General features: G+C 43.3%; 1 protein-coding gene across 1 annotated transcript in view; it reads left to right on the forward strand.

Moving 5' to 3' along the window:
- SFXN5 (sideroflexin 5) overlaps window positions 1–25,344 on the forward strand; it is a gene marked incomplete at its 5' end in the record, with an annotated part of 156,979 nt that overhangs the window by 71,745 nt on the left and 59,890 nt on the right. Inside the window, 2 exons of the mRNA XM_018561207.1 lie at window positions 2,614–2,729; window positions 10,162–10,247. Coding sequence (XP_018416709.1) covers window positions 2,614–2,729; window positions 10,162–10,247 — 202 coding nt within the window. The remainder of the gene's footprint in view (window positions 1–2,613; window positions 2,730–10,161; window positions 10,248–25,344) is intronic.

Here is a 25,344-nt window from a genome sequence, read left to right on the forward strand (position 1 = left end):
TAACAATAATGAAAAATATAATAATATTATTTATTATTATTATGTATTTTTTTAATTATTATTATTCCATTTTATTCCACGTGATGCTATTTCACTCTCTCACATATGGTTGTTCTCGTACATGGTTGTTCATTTAAATCTTCAGCCTTCCCTTCAGACTTGTACAGTTGTAGCGGCTCCTCTCCTGGGCTGACATTGCTTCCGCTGATGTCACTGCACACTGCGAGCTTCTCCCAATGTGCATTAGAGGCTACTGGAAGTCAGACAGAGCCCACCTTATTTCCTGGCTGGAGGATGTCCGGCGTTATCTAGCACTTTCCTGACTGTCCCTGGCCCACCACTTTTCATTTATTGGATTTCAAGTGTTTTTCCATCCTGGAGGCTCAGCATTACATGGGGGCATTACCTAGGTTGGGGCAAATCCAGTCTCCATAGGAATGCCATGTCCTCCAGGCTGACATCCACCCATCAAGGCATTCTGATATCTGCATAACTCCTCCCAAGAACCAGCCCGCTGCTTGTACCAGGGCTGAGGGCTCTTGAGAGGCGTACTGAGGCCGGATGCTGTAATGTTTTAAGGAAGCTATGCACAGCACCCTGCTGGCTCCTCCCCCCCAGCCGTGATCTGCCTGCACTGCACAGAGATCCAGTGATGAGATTGCTGGGTACAAAATAAGATATGTCATGGAAATAGAAAGGTTTTGTTTAAAATGTTATTAGAATGTTGATAAAGGGGGAAAGGGAAGGAACCAGTGAACCCGAGCATCCGTCTCTGCAGCAGAGGAGCTTACACTCTAATGTTCCCACTGAACTGGCGTCACAAGGGGGGGTGCATCCCGCACCCCGGGCGACGCCATTGGAGGGGTGACACCAAAATGACTTGACAGTCATTTTGGTGTCACCCCCTCTGAAAAGTCCTGCATTATCGTGCACTGATATAAGTAGGGGAGGTTATGTGTAGATTGTACACTTTTGCAGTTTGCAGGTATCACACTCAGAGAAAGGAGCAACAAGGGCACAGAGCCCAATACCAGGAATGGTCATCAGGGATACAACATGATTGAAAGCTAGATACCTCTATCAGAAGCCACTGATGGAAGCTGCTTCCTGGCCACCTACCAGTCCCCGGGCAATGATACCTCTTACAGTGATGCTAAATAGACTTTGCTGCCTAACTTTAGTACCAATACCCAGCCTGTGAGTGGGAGGATGGCAGCGTCAATCGGGCACTTGTCAGACAGGTGGCCATCTTTTGTGACGGATCGAGTTTCTACCTTGAAGATTGGCGGTCGGTGAATTCCAGTTTGCGGCAGCAGATTTGTAAGCAGCGTTGCGTTCTGAGGCTGAAGGTAACGCGCGTCTGCCTCCAGACCTATTAGTGTTTTCAACAATATGGCTTTTCCCTCGCAGCGCCGGTGATTACAGCACGGAACAATCTGTTTCCCATTCAATTGTCTGAGGTCAGCCAAACATATTGTTCTGTGCGGCAGAAAAGTGACTAAGCTGGAGTCGGAGTCTGCCTCATCTATAGAGAACGTGAGCGGTGCGAGCCGCTGTTAAAGTGAACCTTACTTCATTTTAAAGAGACACTGTCACCTTCAAAGTGACGGTGTCCCTGCAAAGGGTCCTCGCCAACCGCCCTGTGCTCACCTGATCAGTGTTTCCTGGTTACTTCTTGCCCCTTTGCAGCAGGCACCGGTGTAAAGCATCATGCATTGGTAACCTGGGGGAAAGGTGACATCACTCCACCGGTCATATGACAGTACTCAGGTGTAGTGATTGGCTGTTAGACCCAAGCCCAGTCACTGTGGAGCGGGTGAAAAAGTGCAAAGGAAATACTCTCCTGCTTTCACGCTGTCACTGAGATGGAGGAAACGCAGCAGAATGTCACTCACCAGTGACCCCTCGCTCATCCAACCAGCAAGGCTGCCACACCATGAAAGCAAGGGAGCATTTCTCTACCCGGGTGCTGGTGAGTTGTCGCCAGTGATAGGATCGCAAGTGGGCAACATGTATATCGAAGGCGATGGATTCAACTTATTGGTAGGTCATGGTTAAGGAAAGTCCAGTCAAGTTCATGTGGAGCCCAGTAGCTCCGAGATGAGGCCACCATCAACAAAAATAGGGTGCCCTTTATCTAAGGAACCCAAAGTTTAAGATCTACGTGTAAGTCAAGTAAGAGCACCAGATCTGAGTCCACCGTTTTTTAATTACGGGAAGATGCAGAAAATTGATGTCCATTTTCACTTGTGTTGTATTGTAGCCCTGAAACAGGGGCAGTATCTGAACCCCCGAAACACGTTGGCTGTTCTATGTCTGCTCCCATTAGACTTTTTACACGAGGAAGGCCTGTGTGACGGGGCCTCTAGGCAGCACTTTTACTTCAAAACTTTAAAATGCAGCGCATATTTTCCGAAACGGCTCCTCCTTCCCCCCCCCCGGAATACAACCAACCCAACTTCCCAAAGGTAAACTGTAAGAAAGTGATGCGGTCTATAAGTCGCGCACTCAGCATGCACAGAGGACTCCCTCCATTGTGCCAGGATGTGGATGTGGGTCATATGTGTCTCATCCTGGTTCTGAGAAATGTGTCTTGTGTTTTGTCTTTTGCAGCCAGTGCCAACGTTTGTAACGTGGTGTTAATGAGACACAGCGAGCTGGAAGAGGGCATCGACGTGCTGGACAGCAACGGAAAGATCGTCGGCTCATCGCGGATAGCTGCCAAACACGTGCGTTTTTTGTTTCCAAAATGCAGTATCACATGAGTGTCTGATATAAGAGATGGCGTACCCATTGTTATTCCAGTCGCCAAAAAAAATGAACTCCAGGCAGATATAAAAGATGCAAATGAGTGCAACTCTGAAATCTTTAATACGTCATTAAGTGTATTTCTGAATACAAGCTGTTGTCACCAGCTTGTATGTGACCAGGTCACCTGAATGTGTCCTGGTATCAGCCTCCTGCAGTCCCTGTACAGCGGAGCTGGAGTGTGAGAGGTAGAAGCAGCACAAGGAGACAATCAGTTCATGTGGTGAAAAGAAGCATGCTGAGAAGAGAAGAGAGCAGAGGGAGCGATGAGCTTGTCACTGTGCTTCTCCTTTCACTGTCGTCATGGGCTAGGGGCAGGTGTAGGACGACACGGGCTCAGAAGAAGTGGGTGAAATGATGCTGATTATTACACTGAGGACATCTGGATTAAAGGTAAATATTGCAGTAAAAGCTGGTCAGGTACAGATGTTGGATGAGAAGACCTGCCTTGTTTGAGGTCAGGTAAAATGTTGGCTGAGAGGACCTGGCTCATGTGAGGTCAGGTACTGATGTTGGATGAGAAGAGCTGGCTCATGTGAGGTCAGGTACTGATGTTGGATGAGAAGGCCTGGCTCATGTGAGGCCAGGTACTGATGTTGGATGAGAAGAGCTGGCTCATGTGAGGCCAGGTACTGATGTTGGATGAGAAGACCTGGCTCATGTGAGGTCAGGTACTGATGTTGGATGAGAAGAGCTGGCTCATGTGAGGTCAGGTACTGATGTTGGATGAGAAGACCTGGCTCATGTGAGGTCAGGTACTGATGTTGGATGAGAAGGCCTGGCTCATGTGAGGCCAGGTACTGATGTTGGATGAGAAGAGCTGGCTCATGTGAGGTCAGGTACTGATGTTGGATGAGAAGGCCTGGCTCATGTGAGGTCAGGTACTGATGTTGGATGAGAAGAGCTGGGTCATGTGAGGTCAGGTACTGATGTTGGATGAGAAGGCCTGGCTCATGTGAGGTCAGGTACTGATGTTGGATGAGAAGAGCTGGGTCATGTGAGGTCAGGTACTGATGTTGGATGAGAAGACCTGGCTCATGTGAGGTCAGGTACTGATGTTGGATGAGAAGGCCTGGCTCATGTGAGGCCAGGTACTGATGTTGGATGAGAAGAGCTGGCTCATGTGAGGTCAGGTACTGATGTTGGATGAGAAGGCCTGGCTCATGTGAGGTCAGGTACTGATGTTGGATGAGAAGAGCTGGGTCATGTGAGGTCAGGTACTGATGTTGGATGAGAAGACCTAGCTCATGTGAGGTCAGGTACTGATGTTGGATGAGAAGACCTGGCTCATGTGAGGTCAGGTACTGATGTTGGATGAGAAGGCCTGCAAGGAAGTTGGCATCCCAATTCATCCTAAAGGTGTTCAGTAGGGTTGAGGTCAGGACTCTGTGTACCCACTTGAGTCCCTCCACACCAGACTCCTCAACCCATGTCTTTATGGAGTTGGCTGTTTGCACAGGGAACAGTCATGCTGGACAGAAAAGGACCTTCACCAAACTGTTACCACAAGTTTGGAAACTTACAATTGTCTGAAAGGTATTTTTAATCGTAATGTTTTTCAATGGCAGTGTTTTTGATTTTATGGATCTGGTTTTGGAATGGGATGTCCACCAAGCTTATATAGCTGTGATGGTCAGGTATCCCTTAACTTTTAATAATTTGCTACTGTGGCTGTCAGAGTCTGGAATGCTTTTTTAATATGGAGTAAACCAGCAGAGCTGTACATCATAGACTGCGCGTCTACATCACTCCTCCTCCCTCCATTGCAGATCATTGCTGCGAAGTCTCCAGCTGTTTCCATTTTCCCTTTAAACACCTTAAGAACATTCACGAGAGGGCCATATGCTCCCTGCTTTTTATAAACCGCTTTTTTTTCTTGTATGCTTCCTTGGCGCCGTCCCTCGGGGTTTATTAGAATACTAATACAGCCACAGTTTGAAAATGGATCCCTGAAAAAAAAGAAAGTTTTTCTTTGCCAGTCAAAACTTTTTTTTTCTCCTCGCTTTATATGGGGAGGAACATGTATTTGTCAAAAAATTTATCAGGTGTAAAACCTGATGTGTTATGGAGAAAGTGGACCTGGCTCAGTTCTACACCCAATGCTGCACAATTTGCAAAATAAAAACCTGCAAAACCTGCGCTGTACCCCTGAATCTGCCACTTTAGTCATTGATGGTTGACGGTCATTTTTGTCTAAGGCCATCAGTGTCAAGCTGGTGTTTTTTGGGCAGCTTTAGCCCCTTTCACATCTTCTTTGCTAACCACTTCACTACTGGTGGTGCACTCGTGTTAAAATCTGCATTTTCAACTAGAAAATAACTTAAAACCCCAAAAACAATTGTACATTTTCTAACAGCAGAGGACCCTGTAGAATAAAAAGATGGTAATTGCAATTTTTTATGCTGCACCATATTTTCACGACTGTTCATCAAATCAAGATTTTCAGTAAGAAATACAGTCAAATTTTAGTGCGCAAAAGCAATAAAATTTCCCTTTTTGATCTAAAATAAAATCTGAGTTTGTGTCGACTAAAAAGATACCAAATATGTCAAGTCTCAAAACTGCATGTCTGCAAGTGGCATTGAGTAAATACAATTAAACAGCGTATTGTTTCAGTGAGTATACTATTCCTACTCATACAAATAATATAAATATGTGGTGAGACTTTTGATCTGCATGTCACATCAGTTAAAGGAACCCCCTATTTATAACCTTGTGTAACCTTTTAGTAACCCTTTTCCTCTCGGCTATTTTTTTATTGTGATTTTTTTTTTTGTTTTGTTTGTTTCTTATCTCTTTTTTCCAGATAGATGGATGGACGTGTGTGTGTGTGTGTGTGTATGTATGTATGTATGTATATATATGTGTGTGTGTGTGTGTGTATAGATATATATGTGTGTGTGTGTATAGATAGATAGATAGATAGATAGATAGATATACACTATATTACCAAAAGTATTGGGACGCCTTTACACACACATGAGCTTTAATGGCATCCCAGTCTTAATGCCATTTTTTAATTTGTAAATAACTTTGCTGTGCTTTGTTTCGGAAACATAATTTTACAGGGGTGAAGAGTTTGGAGAAGGCCGGAGAAGAGAACAATATAGGACAACATCGCTGAACTCGAGAATTTTTCCAAATCAGTTATGTTGTCCTAGATTGTTCCCTTCTCCTGCATTCTCCATAGTCTTCACCCTTTTGTGAATAGCCCTGTTAGTGTTATTTTGAATGGGACAAATTATAGAAGTAAATGTATACATTGAATTTACAAAAAAACAACTTTTTTTTTAAAAACAACAATGGTCAAAATAGATTTTTTTTTTTTTTTTGTCTATTGATTACATAGAAAATAAGACAATTTTATAAGTACAAATTGCTCTGTTCTATAAGGGATATACGGTAACTGAGAGCTGAAGTCCTTAATGATATGCTTTACATATGTTCTACTTTACTTTCATCATTATTATTTATTATTGGTATTTATATACAGTTATTCCTCACTTAACGACCAAGTTCCGTTCCTACGACCAGGTCGTTAAACGAATTGGTCGTTAAGCGAGGAACTGTATACAGTAGTGTATAGTGTTGCAGATGTACAGTACTGAACAGTGTACTGTAAATCGGGCAATAAAATACTTACCGAGACCCGCAGTGGAGAACGGAGTACAACACTTCTGCCGCTGCCACATTCCCCAACGTAAGGTCGGAGAGCTAGTCGTGAGTGCGAGTGATCACAAAGTAGGTAAGTCGTAAAGCGAGGAATGTCTGTAGTGCAAATCAGTCCCTGCAGTCAAAGAGCTTACACTCTCTAAGGTCTCTATTTCGCATGTATACATATGAGGGCCAATTAAAACAGGACCTAATTAACCTTCCAGCATGTCTTTGGAGTGTGCGAGGAAACAAGAGCAAACCCACACAAGCACAGGGAGAAGATGCACACTCCTTGTAGATAGTGACCTGGCCAAGATTTGAACCAGGGACCTCCAGTGCTGCAAATCACTACGCCACTGTGCCGACTGCAAGCATCCTTCATATGCAAAAGTGTCACAATCTTCACAATATTCTTCCCTTGGTCGCTGCTCTTCCCCCAGCCTGTGATTGGACTAGTAAAGAAGAAACGCATTGAGGCCATCCCTTTTCTGTCTCCTCATGGAAGCATTTTGACAGTGTAAGACTGACAGCATTTTTTTAAAGCAGTAGAATCATGTTTGGCTGAAAGTGCCTACCCCAACCCCCCATTCCACCGGCGCCAAGTCCGAAAGGCAACCGAGGAAGAAAAAAAGTGGGAATCGGGTAATTATTAGCTGCGTTTAAAAATACAGTGAGGGGAATTTATCAAAAACTGGGGAAGACAAAATCTGAAGCAGATTTGCATGGCAACCAATCAGCTTCTCGCTTTTATTTTTAAATCCTAACTGAAGATAGAAGCGGATTGGTTACTATAAGCAGCTGCTCCAGAATCTGTCTTCTCCAGGTTTGATAAATCCCTCCCCCCATTGTGTTTTTGTTAACTGAACCATAATTTTTTTGCCACATTCTTTTTTAATGTCACTTTTATTTATTTTGTATGTTATATTTTTTCAGTGTTACAAAAACAAATGCACAAAACTCAAAAAAAGGCCTTTCTTCATTTGGAAATAACTTTTCCATGCTTTGTACCAGAAAATAATTTAATTATTTTAATGTCATATTATATGAGACAAATATAGAATCATTAAAATATAGAATAAAATGTATAATTTTCATTTACAATAAAACTAATTTTAAAGCTAACACTTTAAAAAAGTGTTAAAGTTCTAAGTTAAAGTTCACATCTAAAAAAAAATGTTTAAGTTCTAAGTGTGTTTCTATTTTTTTAATCTTTTTGTCTATAGATTACATAAAAAATTAAACAATTTATGCAAGACAATGTTGCCAAAAGAAAGCATAGATTGTCCTGACTGGGGTCCATGGTTCGAAACCTGGTCAGGTCACTCTCTGCAAGGAGATTGCATGTTCTCCCTGTGCTTGTGTTGGTTTCCTCCCACACTCAAAAGACATGCTGGAAGGTTAATTGGCTCCTGTCTAAATTAGTACTGTATGCGTGTGCAATTGGGGCCTTAGATTGTAAGCTCCTGGAGGGCAGGTAGTGATGTGAATAGGGACCTTAGAATGTGAGTCCCTCGAAGGCAGATAATTATGTGAATAGGGACCTTTAGAATGTGAGTCCCTCGAAGGCAGGTGATGATGTGAATAGGGACCTTAGAATGTGAGCTCCTCCAGGACAGGGGCTGATGTGAATAGGGACCTTAGAATGTGAGCTCCTCCAGGACAGGGGCTGATGTGAATAGGGACCTTAGAATGTGAGCTCCTCGAAGGCAGGTGATGATGTGAATAGGGACCTTAGATAGTGAGCTCCTCCAGGACAGGGGCTGATGTGAATAGGGACCTTAGATTGTGAGCTCCTCGAGGGCAAGTACTGATGCAACTAGGGACCTTAGAATGTGAGCTCCTCGAAGGCAGGTGATGATGTGAATAGGGACCTTAAAATGTGAGCTCCTGGAGGGCAGGGACTGATGTGAATAGGGATCTTAGAATGTGAGCTCCTTAAGGGCAGGCACTGATGTGAATGTGCAGTATGTAAAGCGCAGCGTAGAAGTTTTGACGCTGCATAAATACCTGTAATAAATATAGATATGTATATAAATATATATTAATCACAAAGTTATCACTGAATACACAGGCCCATAGTGGAAATGTAAATATTGCTCTGGTCCATAAGGGTCGCAAAGGTACAAGGGATGAAGTCATTAATGATCTGCCTTACATTTGATTTGTTTTACCTTATTTTAATGACTGCAAGCATCTTTCATATACAAGGTCCAGGAGCCTTGTGAAGGAAAAGCTAGAAAAAAGTGAGAATCGGGTAATTATATTAGCGGTGTTTAAAAAATACATTTAATGATTGTTTTAATTAATACGTAATTGCATTAAAGGCTTTTTTTCTTTTTATATCTGCCTGGAGTTAATCTTTGACTTCCGAGTGATAATAGGCACTTGTGTTGGGTGCGCCCGTTACATAATGAACTAGGTTTAGAAGACACGTGTCCGTCTAGTTCAAACCGTTACATCATTATTATTACCATGCTTTGTACCTTCACCATATACACATTTGGGAAATGGCTTCTTTAGCTCTTCACTGAAATGAATTCCAATCATTCTCGCTCCCTGTGGTGTTATTCCTGAGGAAAGTGCAGTAGTAATTGAGATATTTATACTGTACTGCATATAGAAAAACATATGGACGCCTTGTGTTTTCCAGCATAATAAAGGGAGTCATCACAAGCAATAAACGCCCCCTCACAGAAATATGTTGCATATGAGAAGTCATACGGTTAATTCCTATAGTTCTGCCTGAATTAATTCCCCGGCATTGTCGCATCACAAGGGTGCCAAATCTTTATAGAGGATGGCGACATGTTGCATGCTGGATAACTAACTGTTTCTTGGTTGGGGGAAGGGGACGAGAGGTTCTCACTTCACTTTACTCTTACCTGAAGAACTTGAACTACTTCTTCTAAAAATAATATTAGTCTATTATAGACGGTTTGGCAGGCTGTAGATCAAACCCATGGAAAATGTATGGGGAGATACTTATATGGGGAGATAAAATACATTCCAATGTATGGAGAGGTACCATACATTCCAATGTATGGGGAGATACCCATATGGGGTGATAAAATACATTCCAGTGTATGGGGAGATAATCATATGGGGAGATACCATACATTCCAATGTATGGGGAGAGACCCATATGGGGAGGTGCCATACATTCCAATGTATGGGGAGATACCCATATGGGGAGATACCATACATTCCAATGTATGGGGAGATTCCATACATTCCAATGTATGGGGAGATGCATTAGAATGTATGGTATCTCCCCATATGGGTATGTGGAGATACCCATATGGGTATGTAGAGATACCTATATGGGGAGATACCATACATTCAACTGAAGTGCCTAACTGCTGGACCCATGACCGTTCTTGCCCATTGATGATAGCAGGTCAAACACAGCACTTTATCATCTCCTCCGATCCATAGCAGAGAAGATGGCCAGACTATTGCTATCATTGTGACAATGGGATCAATAAAAGACGTTCATTTGACCAGTTCTTCTGGTGTGCTGGTGACATTTGGCTTCTTCATTGGGCAAAAAAAAACTCACCACTTCTAGCTATACACAATGGGTGTTTATGCAGTTGGATACTGCCAGTTTGTACCAGTGGTAGGCACCCAGAAGGCCCCTAGGTATTGCTGGGAAGGACGGTGTGATTCTCATCTCTCTTCTTTCTCATCTTTCTGCAGGCACTGATAGAGACGGCTCTGACAAGAGTGGTGCTACCCATGCCGATTCTGGTTCTACCTCCCATAATAATGTCTGGATTTGAAAAGTAAGTATGGGCTCCAAGCATCACTTCCCCTTATTACTATTTGTTGAATTGTCTGTAAATCCAAAACTTTGTCTGATTTAGCTCTCACCATTGGTCCTGTTGACTATTATCAGCTCTCACCATTGGTCCTGTTGACTATTATCAGCTCTCACCATTGGTCCTGTTGACCAGTATCAGCTCTCACCATTGATCCTGTTGACGAGTATCAACTCTCACCATTGGTCCTGTTGACCAGTATCAACTCTCACCATTGGTCCTGTTGACCAGTATTAACTCTCACCATTGATCCTGTTGACGAGTATCAACTCTCACCATTGGTCCTGTTGACCAGTATCAACTCTCACCATTGGCCCTGTTGACCAGTATCAACTCTCACCATTGGTCCTGTTGACCAGTATCAACTCTCACCATTGATCCTGTTGACCAGTATCAACTCTCACCATTGATCCTGTTGACGAGTATCAACTCTCACCATTGATCCTGTTGACGAGTATCAACTCTCACCATTGGTCCTGTTGACGAATATCAACTCTCACCATTGGTCCTGTTGACCAGTATCAACTCTCACCATTGGTCCTGTTGACCAGTATCAACTCTCACCATTGGTCCTGTTGACCAGTATCAACTCTCACCATTGGTCCTGTTGACCAGTATCAACTCTCACCATTGGTCCTGTTGAATATTATCAACACTATTGGTTTAAAACAGGTTTCCAGCAACTTTAGTCTTTTTGCAGCTCTCGCAGCCTTCCCTTATATCTCTGCTCACAGTTGTAGCAGAAATTAGAGGCCAGTAGAACCATTGCACTGCACTGCACCCCTCCAGCCCTTCGATATACCCCACATTTTCAGGTATGGAGCATGTGACCTTCTCCCCTTCCTCCCAGGATGCTGTGCTCAGGTCAGAGTGCCCAGTCTCCAGGGCCCAAACACTGTCACGTAGTGGAGGTCAATAACTCAACAGAGAACTTGCAGAAGGATTAGACCCATAGCTCCATCAGGGGAGCAAGGAAAAGAGGAGTATCAGTAGGTCGGGGGGTTGACAAAAAAAAAAAAAAACTGATTGGATAAAGTGACAGATTCTCTTTAAATGCAAAACAATGTTGGTGATGAATTTCACCTTGTGTGAGCGGTGGTAATAAATACAGTTTATGTTTCCCCACACCTGCTCTGAAATTCCTCCTCTGCTGACCTGTAATTATGTTCATGGAGGGAAGTCATTATTGCACATTAATTACTCCTCTATTAGGCACAGGAAAAGGCTGTTAACACTAATGTCTTTACAGCAGCCGTGTTGTTCCTGTGTTCACAGGGACACCTCCCAACATCTACTCAACGGGCAGTAAGATGACTGCAGGTATTAACAAACAAGCCCCTGGACTACGTATCAGCCAGCAGTTCGATTGGTACTGTTCCAATATAATTGAGACACATAGGCAGACTATGTTCAGCATGTCAGGAATCATGGCAAATGTTGTCCCGACATTGCAGTTTAAACCCACTTGGCCCCCTCCAACTGGAAGGGCAGTGGAGGGGACAAAGTGCAGAGATCTTCTAAAAGGGAAATGTAAGTGCTTGCTCCAGAAAGATGGAAAGTTTTTTTTATACAGCTAGATACATCAGGCTAAAGGGCACTTAGGATTTGTTACTGAGGGTTTAATACTGCTTTATGGGGGGACATAAATAAAAACTCAAAATACATTAATGGGTTATTAAACCCTCGCATGGTTTTGCATATATCTACTAAACTTTTTCAAAGGGTTAATACTTACCTGTGTCTCCGCCGCGTGCTCCCGTCCGAACATCTGAACATTTCTCGGGCAGCCGCAAAGAATCTTGGGGCAGGCGCATGCACAGTTCAGATGTCTGGCTGGGAGACGAGGAGAGACCCAAGGTAAGTCTATGGAGCAGCGTGCACCCGCATGCAGACACCGTGGGACATGAGAGAAGAGGAGGACAGAGGAGTCAGCGATGGATCGGAGACCCTCAGCAGCGCTGGAGGGACAGCTAAAAACTACAGGAAAGAAGATCGGATTAAGTGCCATCATTTAAGGTAAGTCCTTACTTTAGCACTGGGGGGGTGGGGGGGGGACACTTTTGCCCTTATTGTCACTTTAGACGAACGCTCTACAAAACGCTCAAACATCTAAATCCCATTGTATTCAATGGGTCTGGTTCCCACCTTGGCGTATTTCCGCCCGTCCCTAACGCGCTACAAAACGGCCCACGCCTGAAAAGGTACAGGTACTACTTTGGGCCGTTTTGTTGCGCGTTTCCATTGGGATACAGCCAAGTAGCCTTCGGAAACGTGCGTTTGTCGAATCGCGATAAAAAAACGCGCGACAGTCGCGCATATGCAATACGCCTAGGTGTGAACGAGACCTTATAGATGACTCTGTGAATAGACATGGGCACCATGACAGTCCTTTCCTTCCACCCTAAGATTTGCATATTGAGTCTACTGTGTTCAGAGGCTCATAGAGTGCTCTAGAATAGGAAAGAATGTATGTCTTGGGTGTTCATATGTCTGTCCTGCTGGGATCTTCAGTAAAAATGCACTTTTAAAGCGATCATGTCACCAACTTAAAAATTCCAGCTAAAAGCACACAAAAAAGTATTTACTGATCCTCCCCACTTTGTGGCACAATCTGACCCTTTACTGCTGTCTGTGTACCCTCCAATCCCTGCTGCTCCCCTCCCACCATACAAAAGAGAGGATCAGATCCCTTCAGCTTGGTGAGTGGAGAATTGGTAAACATGTCTTATGCTCCAGGTGTCTTCTGTAGAGTGTCTCCCGTCCTCTGGAGCTCCCTACCCCAACCCGTCTGGCTTTATCCTAATCTGTCTGCCCTTAGGCGATCCCTGAACACTCATCTCTTCAGGGAAGGCTATCCTATCTCTACCTAACCACTGAACTAACACTTTGTAAAACAATCCATCCCCACACAGTTACCACCTCTTTTATCACTGGCCCCTCCCTTTTAGATTGTAAGCTCTCAGGGGCAAGGCCCTCCTTACCATCTTGTCTTGAATTGTATTGTGATTGTTGAATTACCATGGAAGTGGTCAATAATTAGCACTTCCATGTTCAGTAGTAAATGCTGGGCAGCAAGGGAGAAAAGAGTATAAAATTAATAATAAAAGCCGCGCTGTGTGGTGTGAATGAATCTACAAAAGTGTCAGATATAGTAGATACTGGTAGTAAAATAATGTGATACAATGTGTAAAAAAATTTAGATTTGTCCTTGAGATCTGTCCTTGTTGATCTCTATCTAAAGGGGAACCATCAGAGGTCGCCCCCCCCACGCGCACACACCATATACATGTGCACTATAACATTGTAGTAATGCATGCTATGTGTGTTGGTGCACTGCACACTCTGAGGGCTCTGCCGGCACGTACAGCCCCTGTCCTTCTCTATGGGAGTACGTGGCCGTACGACGCCCTACGTTCACCCGCCCTGCACGTCCGTGCGGGTGCGGATGGATCCTGACTGCACCCGCACCCTTTCAGACCTGCACTTGGGGTGAGCGTAGGGCGCCGTACGGCCACGCACTCCCATAGAGAAGGACAGGGGCTGCGTACTAATCACAAGCAGAACCTGTCTTTCCCAGGAGCTGCCCCATACGGCCACGCACGGAGCTGTACGTGCCGGCCTTTTCTCGTGTGAATGAGACCTGAAGGTTCGTTTACACGAACAGGCAGGTGTGCGTTGTGCCTGCATGCTGCTGTACATTGTTACAGAGCATTCCAGTGCTTGATCTTTTTTTTTTCTTTTAAAAAGTTCACATTCATTCAATTCTATGCTCGGCTTGTGTTGTGACTCATTTTAGCATGCTATATTGCAATAGAATGTAGGCCTACATTATTTTATCACAATGCACACAGGGCACTGCAGATCGGGTGTAACTACAACACATAGATGTGAAAGCCAACCCTCATACCTGCATAATTTCAGTTTTGCATAATTTCAGTTTTCATAGTATTTTTTATTTTTTTTTAATATTTGTTATTTTTTAACTTAATACAGTTGTATGTTTATATTTAGTAGAAATGTTAGTTATGTTGTGTTTGTGTGCACTCATAATGATTTTAGTATATTTTCATAAACATTTGCACAATTATAGCGGGATGTACAAAATCAGCGGCGCCAAGTCTGGGGGTATTTTCCAAACTTTCACAGGTGTAGTAAAAAATAACAAAACATGATATGTTGCACGCGGCCCTTTAGAGACTTTGTCCATTAACGCAAGACAAGGCAATTTGTTGCAAGACAAGGAACGTGGTGGTGTGCGGGATGCGACCGGGTAAAAACGGCTTCACACCCAGCTGTGCCTGTAGAACTGAACACAATGTTGCTTGTGACATTTCAATAAAGTTCTAACAAAAAAAAAGTACATGTTGCGCTGGGATCATCGCTTCGATTAGCGCAGCGTCTGGTGTGAATGGGCCCTTAGAGAGCTAAACTCTTCTAATCTGATCCTAGGGCAGCTGATCACAGCATTCTGCATGACTCACTTCTCTCCACCTCTATGGACAGTCCTTTACAAGTACCTAGAAGTATTTTATTTATCCTGGAATTCAGCTTTACCCTCTTGTCACTAAGATTATTATTAAATGATGCTAACTATATCTGTAAAAAATAAGTCAAAGCAACTGGACTTGCTGTATTTTTCTTGAAGACGTTTCACTGAACACCCAACCAGCTTTCTCAATTCAGAATGACTTGTACAAAAAATTATCTGGGAATAAATACACAATATTTATTCCCAGAGAATTTTTTTGTACAAGTCCTTCTGAATTGAGAAAGCTGGTTGGGTGTTCAGTGAAACGTCTTCAAGAAAAATACAGCAAGTCCAGTTGCTTTGACTTATTTTTTACAGATATACCATGACCTGGATGAATGAGAACCTTCACAGACATGATGCTAACTATGCTATGATATAACCAAAGAACAAGGGTTTGCCTGGCACATATGAACAGATAACACTGCAATCCTTTCCTGTTGGTAGAACATCTTGTATTTCCCTAACCTGGTTCCTCTTTAGATTTTTCAGCCCCAGCATTGAGTGTCAGCAGAATGGTCCCTTTGTCCACTCACCTATCCTGGCAGATGCTCCACGCTGCTATGTGCTTTAATGTGGCTCAGGTCAGCCTGCAGGGCCGGAGGTCACATAGCACAAATAAACTCCCCTCTTCTCTACAAAAGCTTCAAAGTGAGTCATTTACTTATCAGTAATCTGGATTTATTGCAGGGGAGTTTCCTTGTAGCAGGTTATCTGGGAAGATTGCTTATCAAGACATCGTTGGCCTTCTCCTGCTTGTTTTATGACTGTGACTGCCTTTGGGTCATCTGGCTATCAGCAACTGTAGATGTGTTGTATCATGTCTCTGCTGGGAGATAGTGAGCATAAACGTGAGCATTGACACCTCAGGTGAGGGCAGCTGATGGTGTCATCTGTAGATTTCAAGGAGAAGCCTGATCCATCCCTTGTCTAAAAGGAACTATAGACACTAATGGAATGCTTGTCAACTTTTGAAATCTGTGGCCCCTTATATCACAAAAGGGCCTCACATAATGTTTAGTATATGTAATGCTAGAGAGGACTGTCGGAGACTGCAGAGCAAAGGTTTCACTGTAAATTCAATTGGTTAAACATAGAAGAAGAAGGGCCTGGTGACTTTGGGATGAGTAGATCTCTTGTAGAAACTGGTCACAGTGTAGAATTCTTGTGCGTATGCTGAAAGTGCACAAAGCACAGCCATACCTGTAAAATAAAACAATATACAAATATCTTGCACCAGGTTATCCTTCTAAGGTTAGCCACTTTTGTCTTGTAGCAACTATAAGTAATATAGCAAAAGTTTGCATGTGAATGATACATTTACAAGTACAAATTGAGCTAAGAGTGATAGTTACTACAAGGCATAAGTGGTTAATCTCGGAAGAATAGCATGGTGCAAAATATTTGTATATGAGTAGATCTCTCCCTGCCTGTAGTTCTCAGACATCCAAACATCTATGGCCTGCCTTTAGTAAGTCGATACCCTGTATAAACAATGCATGGGGACATTTGTAATCCAGCAGAGTGTTTAACAATCTAGTGAGCCTGCCCTCAATGTTTGGGTGGAAAGTGAACTCTGCATGGAGCAATTAGGAGAAGAGTGTGCAATGGGATGACAACTTTGATATAAATTTTATGAAGAATGCTTAAAGGAGAACTATGGGGTTAAGGCTTTTCCCCATAGTTCTCCTTAGGATAACGGGAGTAACGGGAGGACACAAACTAGCGTCCTCCCGCCACCCTAAGCTCAGTATACCGTGAGCTACAGCTCGTGGTATACTGAGACGCCGCAGCTGAAACGGATCCCGACAATTATGTCTGTCTGGATCCCCCCAGCTGCGTGAGTGACAGCTGGCTCTGCCTACCTAGAGGCAGAGCCAGCTGTACCCGCCCCCTCCCCCATCTGATCCGCCAGTCAGCGCTGGAGGATCGGAGCGGGGAATCCAGCCCCTCCCCTATCACGGCAGAGAGCCGTGACAGGATTGAGAAATGAGCGAACGCCGGTATGTGTTCGCTCACTTCCCGATCTACTAAGCCGACCTGTGACAGTCTCATTGTCACAGGTCGGCTAGAACTATGAGGTGAGTGAAAAGCACTCACCTCATAGTTCTCCTTTTAAGAAAGGATTATTTAATGTGTAAAATAACATAATGAACTGGGGTAGGAATGGTGTAAGTGGCCGAGGGATATGGTATGTGGGGACTGAGTGAGGAAGAATTGGATAGATAGGATGTAAGTGAGGAAAGAAGAGGTGTAAGTGAGTGAAAAGGGATGGGGTAGGTTGGGTGTGAGTAAGGAGGAATGGAGTACATAGGGTGTAAATGAGCAGGTATGGGTGTAGGTAGGGTCCTAGTGTGGAAGGATTGGGTGGGTAAGGTGTAAGTGAGGAGGGATAGAGTAGGTAGAGTATGAGTAAGGAGGCCATGAGGTAGTAATGATGTGAGTAAGGAGGGAATTAAATAGGAAGGGTTTAAGTGAGAAGGTAATAGATTAGAAATGATTTTAGTGAGAGGCAATTAACTAGAAAGGATGTCAATATGGAGAGGATGGGGAAGGAAGAGTGTACATGAGAAGATAATTGGTTGGAAGGGTGTGGAGAAGCAAGGGTGTGAGTGGGGAGGGAATGGGGTAGGTAGGGTGTATATGAGAAGAGCATTATATAGGAACATAGTAAGTGAAAATGAACTGGGGTAGCTAGGGTGTGAAAGAGGAGGTAATTAAACAGGAAAGATGTGGATGAGGAAGGAAAGAGGTAGGTAAGTGTAGAGTGAGGAGGGTGAGTGGTAGGTAGGTAGGTAAGTGTAGAGTGAGGAGGGTGAGGGGTAGGTAGGTAGGTAAGTGTAGAGTGAGGAGGGTGAGTGGTAGGTAGGTAGGTAAGTGTAGAGTGAGACAGGGTGTGTGCAAGGAGAGAATGGAGTAGTTAGAGTGTGAATGAGGAAGGCATTGTATAGAAATGCTATGAGTAAGGGTGGACTGGAGTAGCTATTGTGTGAAAGAGGAGGTAGTTAAATAGAAAGGGTGTGAATGAGAAGGGAGTGAAGTACTTAGGTTGGGAGTAGGGAGGGAATAGGTAGGAAGATTGTAAGTGTGGAGGGATTGGGGAAGGTAGGGTGTGAATGTAGATGGAGTTGGTGGGATGAGAGTGAGGGTAAAATGGGGTAGTAGAGTGTGAGTGAGGAGGGATTTGGGTAGGTAGGATGTGAGTGAGGAGGAAATGTGGTGATTATGGTGTGGGTGTGGAGATAATGGCATAGATAAGGTTTGAGTCGGAAGGAAGTTTAGTAGGTAAGGTGAAAGTAAGAATGGAATGCGTTAGGTAGGGTGTGAATGAGGAAGGAGTGGGGTATAAAGCTATATGTTGGAAAAGGGAGTAGAGTAGAGAGCGGTATGTTTGTTAGCCACATCACTCTCTATTTTGCTGTGCGCTCAAAGGAGTGAAGAATAGAACAATGGGGAGAGGAGTGGAGTGGAGTAAAAAGCAATGACCCTGAGAAAGGAGTTGAGTAGAGATAAAGAGAGACATGACTAAAAAGGGAACAAAGTAAAAAATGATGCAGCTGAAGAAGGAGTGAAGTTGAGAATGTGGTTGAGGAAGGAGTGGAATGGAGAGCGATGTGGCTGGAAACGGAGCTAAGTAGAAAGTGATGTGGCTGTCAAGCAGAGTAGAGAGAGTATAGGGACTGATGTGACTGAGGAAGGAGCGGAGAAAGGAAAGATGTGGCCGAGAAAGGTATGGAGTAGGGCCTGATGTGATTGAATAAGGAGCGGAGTAGGGAGAGATGTGACAGAGGAAGGAGCAGAGTAGAGTGTGATCCGGTTGAAGGAGTGAAGTAGAGGGAGAGGTTGCTGAGGAAGGAGAGGAGTAGAGAGAGATTGTAAAGAGTGGTATGGCTGAGAAAGAAGATTAGAAGAGAGCCATGTGGTTGCGGAAGAAGAGTAGAGAGCCATGGGGCTGAGAAAGGATCAGAGTTGAGGGCAATGTGGCTGAGGAAGAAGATGAGTAGATAGCAATGTGGCTGAGAAAGGATCAGTGTTGAGAGCAATGTTGCTGAGGAAGAAGATGAGTATAGAGCCATGTGGCTGAGGAAGAAGAAGAGTAGAGAGCCATGTGGTTGCGGAAGAAGAGTAGAAAGCCATGGGGCTGAGAAAGGATCAGAGTTGAGAGCCATGTGGCTGAGGAAGAAGCAGAGTTGAGAGCCATGTGGCTGAGGAAGAAGCATAGTTGAGAGCAATGTGGCTGAGGAAGAAGCAGAGTTGAGAGCCATGTGGCTGAGGAAGAAGCAGAGTTGAGAGCAATGTGGCTGAGGAAGGATCGGAGTTGAGAGCAATGTGACTGAGAAGGCAACAGAATAGGACTGTGAAAGTCCATATTGTGCCTTTTCAGAATGTCCATATACCAGACTGGCTCTCCTTGTTCTTCTCCTACAGTTAGCGTTCCCCTGGCTGAAATTCGCGTTGTCTCCATGGAATAATACTGACCAGCTCTTCTAATTATAAATAATTTTCTGCTGAACATTCTAATCTCAGAATCACATGTCCAATTAAGAAATGGCACCTTCTTTGATTAATTGAGGGGGGGAGGCTCACCCCTTCTCTCTTCTTAAATGAAGTCATATCTTCTCTTAATTAGGATGCTCCATCCATTGTAATGTGGACCGGACTTCTTCGTTACCACTCCCCGGGATGTCTCACGCTATCCGCTGTTAATTTTAAATTGGTTCTCTGTTTCACGCCTGTGTGTTTTTTTTCCTCTATTACTTTTGTTGGGCTTCGGTGATTGTGGGAAGACCAACAGGGCTTTAATTACAGCGGAGGCAGCTGAGCGAGGATGGAGAGATTAAGCTGTACTTTCAGGACAGTTTAATGGACAATGACAATAACGGACCAGTGACTCTGGCAAGGGACGACTTTATTACCTTCTATTTTATATCAACTTCCTCAGTCATACCTCTGATTCAGACCGCAGAGCATTGGCATGCCGAGTAGGAGTGGTCATACACAGGTCTTGATTTTTGTTTTTCAATTTCTTCACGTGTGTATGACTGTTAGAGCCATGTTGAACTCATAAGCGTAATTTTGTTTCTACAGAAAGGATTGTTGTTGGCTGTCATGTGGTTCATACGTAGAGTAGATCAAAACCCAATCACTAAAAGCTCATATAAGCTTTGTTATGCTAATGTGATTTCAAAAGACTTTAATCTACAGCTTTTCTTACAATAATACCTGGTGATCCTGCCATGGAGGTATTTGTATAGGACCCTCCTCTTTTGGGGTGGCTCCAAACTGTGCCCCTGCATTGTCACTGTGCCATAGCGCCTAAGGTGGAGCACCTGTGGCAGTAAGGATAAAAAGGTCACCAGCACTCCCAAAGTTCCTTCAGTAAATTGCTCCTTTATTGATTTAAATGGTCATTTCACAATGTGAAGCATTATCGGATTAATCGAGCGGCACCATCCGCAGTCAGTGCAGCCTTCCCCACGAGCCTTGGAACTTCAATCAGGAGCGCAGAGGGACCCACGTGGAATTTGGCAGTAAGGACACACATTACACAGGCATGGAGCACCATTGTCACTATACGAAAGCCAGTCCAGAGCCATGGTAGCCACCACTCCAAGCTCACTCCTGTGATGGACTACAATCTCACATTTAGTTTACTCATTTGTATTGAATTTGTAGTCTCTCATAGGAGCGAGCTTGGAGCGGTGGTTACTTTACAACACACACAGGGACCATGGGGAACAAAAGAAGCCCCCCTCCAGAGGGAATATCAGCGTCAGCACCAATTCAGGGTCTACAGCAGAGGGATACACAAATATGTTTTTGTTCATTTTTAAGGTACCTGAATGCATTAAGGTTTATCTCCTGAGTGTACTGTCACTTTAAGTGTAAAAATTGCTCTTTAGTTTTAAAGTCAAACTCCAGCGCCCCATTTACAAAAAAATGTCCCAAAGCAGTAATCACCTATTCCATGCTCCATCGCGGCACTCCTTCTACTCTAATACTGGGTGCTGCTCTTAAAATGAAATTATAGGCAAACAATTTTTCCCCCTACCATTGAAGCTGTAAGCACTTGCCTTATTCCATGCCTCTTGCTGTGATCAGCTTCTTCCAGCGACTGGTTTTCTGACAGTCCATCCAGCGCTGGTGACGGTCTGTGATGCACTACAAACTCCTTGGGTCCTGCGGTGTCTGTCCGCCGTGCGCGCTCCCGGCTGCGTCCATTCAGTTCGAATTGTCTAGTCTCTCCCCTCCCCTCTACTGTGCATGCACCCGCTTACTTCCTCATTCACAGCGTTCAGGATCCGGGAGTTCTTCAGCTGGGAGCAAGCGTCGATGGAACAGGTAAGTAATTATTTGCCTAATTTTATTTATTTTTTTAATCACGGGGCATATATCTACTGCATGCTAACAGTAGATATATGCCAACACACAAAATACTTTAATTATAATTTAAAATAACTTAAATGATGCTAAGCATTTCCTAGGAGTCCAGAGCATCAAGTATATACTGTAGCACCTAGGGGTATGTAACCAGGCTGGCATGATCAGACAGGAGAATGATGCAGAGAACAGTGCTGATGTCATTATGTGGCACCATTCTCTGCCACACAGAGGAATGCCAAAGAAGAATAAAGGAGGAGCATTCGGAGGACATCACTCCAATAAAGTATATATAATAAAAATGCAAGGGTATGCTCTAAGGGTAGGGGGTGGTGTTTCTTAGTGGGGGGCCTTACCGACCTGGAGTTGAGCTGTAAGCCTTCACCCTTCATATCCAGCAGTCACCGGAACCTTCACGACCAGATCAGATTTTGAACTTTTTTGAAACATTAATTTACATAGGTTGAAAAAAAGACAGAAGTCCGTCAAGTTCAACCCATAGAGAATAGAATAGAAAAACCTCCATAGACAGAACCCTATGCATTAAGACCCACAGCTGATCCAGAGAAAGGCAAACAAAATGTACTAAACAATAACTCTCTAACCTCTTTGCTTACCAAAACCACTCAACAATAATGAGGTTTTTGCTAGTTTGATTACAAGGTTGGTAAGCTCAACAGAAAAACAATATATATATATCCATAACTTCAGCTTTTGGACCTTTTAATTGCAGCATGTGCTGACACATCCAGCCTACATGGTCCCACTGCATGTGGGAGCATAGTCAACCTCTTTTGCTTGCTCCCGAAATAACGTGCCAATGCACACCCCGCCGGTATGTAGTAGCACAGGAAACCTCATTAATCATTATTATTATAATGGATTTATATGGCGCCAAAAGTTGGCGCAGCGCTTTACAATATAAAGAAGACATTACAATCACAATACAATTCAAGACAAGATGGTAAGGAGGGCCCTGCCCCTGAGGGCTTACCGATCTAAAATCATTTAGTCAATCTATGCTGACAAAGCAGCACCCGCCAGCTTCTGAGTGACAGCTTAAGGTTATTTCTGATGAATGAAACGGGACACATGCGCATTACAATATGCAGACACAATGGTCCTGGTATTTGTAGTTTACATAGGGCAAAAGAAAATATGTAACCATTGAGTTACATATCAGGTGGGGATGTGTAGAGCAGTAGCATGTGATTTTTCTTTGGAAAGCTTTGTGGCCATTTGATAAATGCCTTTCATCTATTTTTTTTTTCATTATGAGCAATTTTTTTTTTTTTTTAAATTGGCATTTTATGTGTTTACTACATAACATTTAAAGGAGAACTATGAGGTGAGTGCTTTTCACTTGCGGTATACTGCGGCTACAGCTCGCGGTATACTGAGCCTAGGGTGACGGGAGGACGCTAGTTTGTGTCCTCCCGTTACCCTAAGGAGAACTATGGGGAAAAGCCTTAACCCCATAGTTCTCCTTTTAAAGAAAAAAGTCTTTACAAATAAGCAACTGAAATATTTCTGCTCTTTATCCTGATCGGGATTCACCAAATATGTGCAGGTTTTCAAACATATGGTACGGAGGTGTGGTTAAAAAACAAAGGTGTACAGGGTTAGGTTTTAGAGGGTTAGGCTTCTTTCCCACACTGTTTGTTCCGACTGCAATTGCTTTGGGTGGCTGATGGTTAAAAATCCCTAATAGAATTAGTCCATCCATTGAAGTAGACAACCAAATACTACAGAAAATGGCATAAAAATTGTCATGTTATTCAGAAGTACTTTTTTTTACAACACGCCAATGAGGAAAACCATCTTTATACTGTTAGAGTTACCTCTTATGATTGTGGGGATATTCTGCATTCCTGATTTGCTTGCTGGATGAGTATTTTTGGGACCCTGACTTTAAAGATTTATTGCTTTCTTTTTTTTACTTTGTTTACTATGGCTCAGCTTCATGGACACTAGCTGACACCACACAGTGCTGAACAGATATATATATATATATATATAGATATAGATATATATTGGCACTGGGACAGTTCTGTTTTTTCCCAAATTTTATTGAAAGATTAATAAAAATTAAATTTTCAATTTTTCCCCTATGGCGTCTGGTAAAGTAGCTACCGTATTATTATTCACAAGAAGTAATGTTCCATGTTGACCCAGAGATTATCTGATTGCCTTTGGGGATCAGAAATAATTTTTTTCTGTCTTAGAGCAAATTGGAACACAGGTTATAAGGATTTATTTGTTTTGCCTTTCTGAATTGGCTACCCGTTTAGTGTGCTGAGGATGCAAAATGTTTTTATTAGATGTAAGCCCATACTGAATGGCATTTAGTATAATAAGGCATTGTGTACCATAAACAATTGCTATTTTTTCATCAAATAATGTTTTGGCTGGTGTAATGACTTCAACAGTGATGGCATTGCATTTCTCGTGGTGGGTTTCCTGATGGTGACATGGTCCATACAAATAGCCACTTGTAGTCTTCATCGGAAGGCTGGGTGACAGAGTGACAATGCAGGAACACAACTGGAAGACAGGGACAGAGTGTTGTCACCCTATGACAGTGTTTGAACAAAAGCCTTCATGGCCTCAAGTATTATTTTAATGAAACCTGCAGATTTTTATATTTCAAAATGACTTTTTAAATGGCATTAACATTTGTGGCCTGGCAGAGGCAAAATAGAATTCTGGACTAGAAGGATCACCAGCAAGAGGAGAGAGTTGCTGATTCCTCTATATAGATCTTTAGTTATCACCAAAGCGATTACCAACAGGATGAAAGAGGACCCGATTCCTCTATATAGACCTTTAGATATCACTAGAGGGATCTCCAGCAGGAGGAAGGAGGTCCTGATTCCTCTATATAGATCTTTAGTTATCACTAGAGGGATCATCAGCAGGAGGAAGGAGGTCCTGGTTCCTCTATATAGATCTTTTAGTTATCACTAGAGGGATCATCAGCAGGAGGAAGGAGGTCCCGATTCCCCTGTATAGATCTTTAGTTAGACCTCATTTAAAATACTGTGTCCAGTTCTGGAGACCTTACAAATGTATTTTAATAAGATAAGAATAAGTACAGAGAACAAAAACAAACTGGTAGAAGGCCTGAGGGATTAAACCTATCAGGAGAGATTTCAGACACTTACAGGGTTATTCACAAAAGGGTGGAGAGAAAGTGAACAATCTGACAACAAAGCTGAACTGGAAAGCAAGCCCAATTGTCCCAGATGGTATACTTCTCCCTCCTTCTCCAAACCCTTCACCCTTTTGTGAATAACCCTGTTAATATGTACAGGTGTAGAAGGGGCTTAATTGAAACCTTTAAATACAAGAAGGTATGAATAAGGTTCAGGGGGGCAGCATTTTTCATATGAATTTTAAGTTTAAGATCACGGGGATTTGACCTCAAACTTGCAGGAGGAAAGTCCAAAACTCATCTTAGAAAGTATTATTTTACTGAAAGAGTAATTTGATGCTTTAAACAGACGTCCAGAAGAGGTAGTGAGTCAGTCAGCAGTAGGTGAATTTAATCATGCTCGGGACAACTATTGATCAATAGAGAAAAAAATAGGGGCACACTCGATGGGCCACTTGATCTTTTCCTGCCTTAACGCTTCTATGTTTCTATTATACTCCTGCGTTGTCACCTTTCACACTGGCTTCCATTGGAGACTATGAGTGGCCTTGCTGACACACTTTAAGCAGGCATATCAGGAAGCCAGTCCTATGCAATGAAGTGCAGCCCACGATGGAACAAGTGCATGAAGGAAGGAAGTGACTAAAAGAGGCTGTCGGCAAAGATGAAGAAAACAATATTTTATGAGGAGTACAATGGAGTTTAGATCTACTTTTATCTAGTGGTCTTTCCTAACTGCCTGTTATTTAGCTTTAAGAATTCAATTGAATGAGGATCCAGTTTGTTCTGTGACCTATTGAATGGTAGACCACTGGGGAGGAACATCTGGGTTCATGAAGGAACTTGGAAGGGGAGTGAGGTCTACATGTGAAGTCGTTTGATTCCCATAGTGGATATAATTGTTGTACTAATTATCATACTAACTATCTAAAAAACCACAGCGCCAACGCCTCCCCCCATCCCCATGTACCGGTTACTAGAAGGGCCTTGAGGTGGGA

Source organism: Nanorana parkeri, unplaced genomic scaffold (assembly GCF_000935625.1).
Source record: "Nanorana parkeri isolate BGI_ZX_2015 unplaced genomic scaffold, ASM93562v1 scaffold507, whole genome shotgun sequence".
NCBI lineage: Eukaryota > Metazoa > Chordata > Amphibia > Anura > Dicroglossidae > Nanorana > Nanorana parkeri.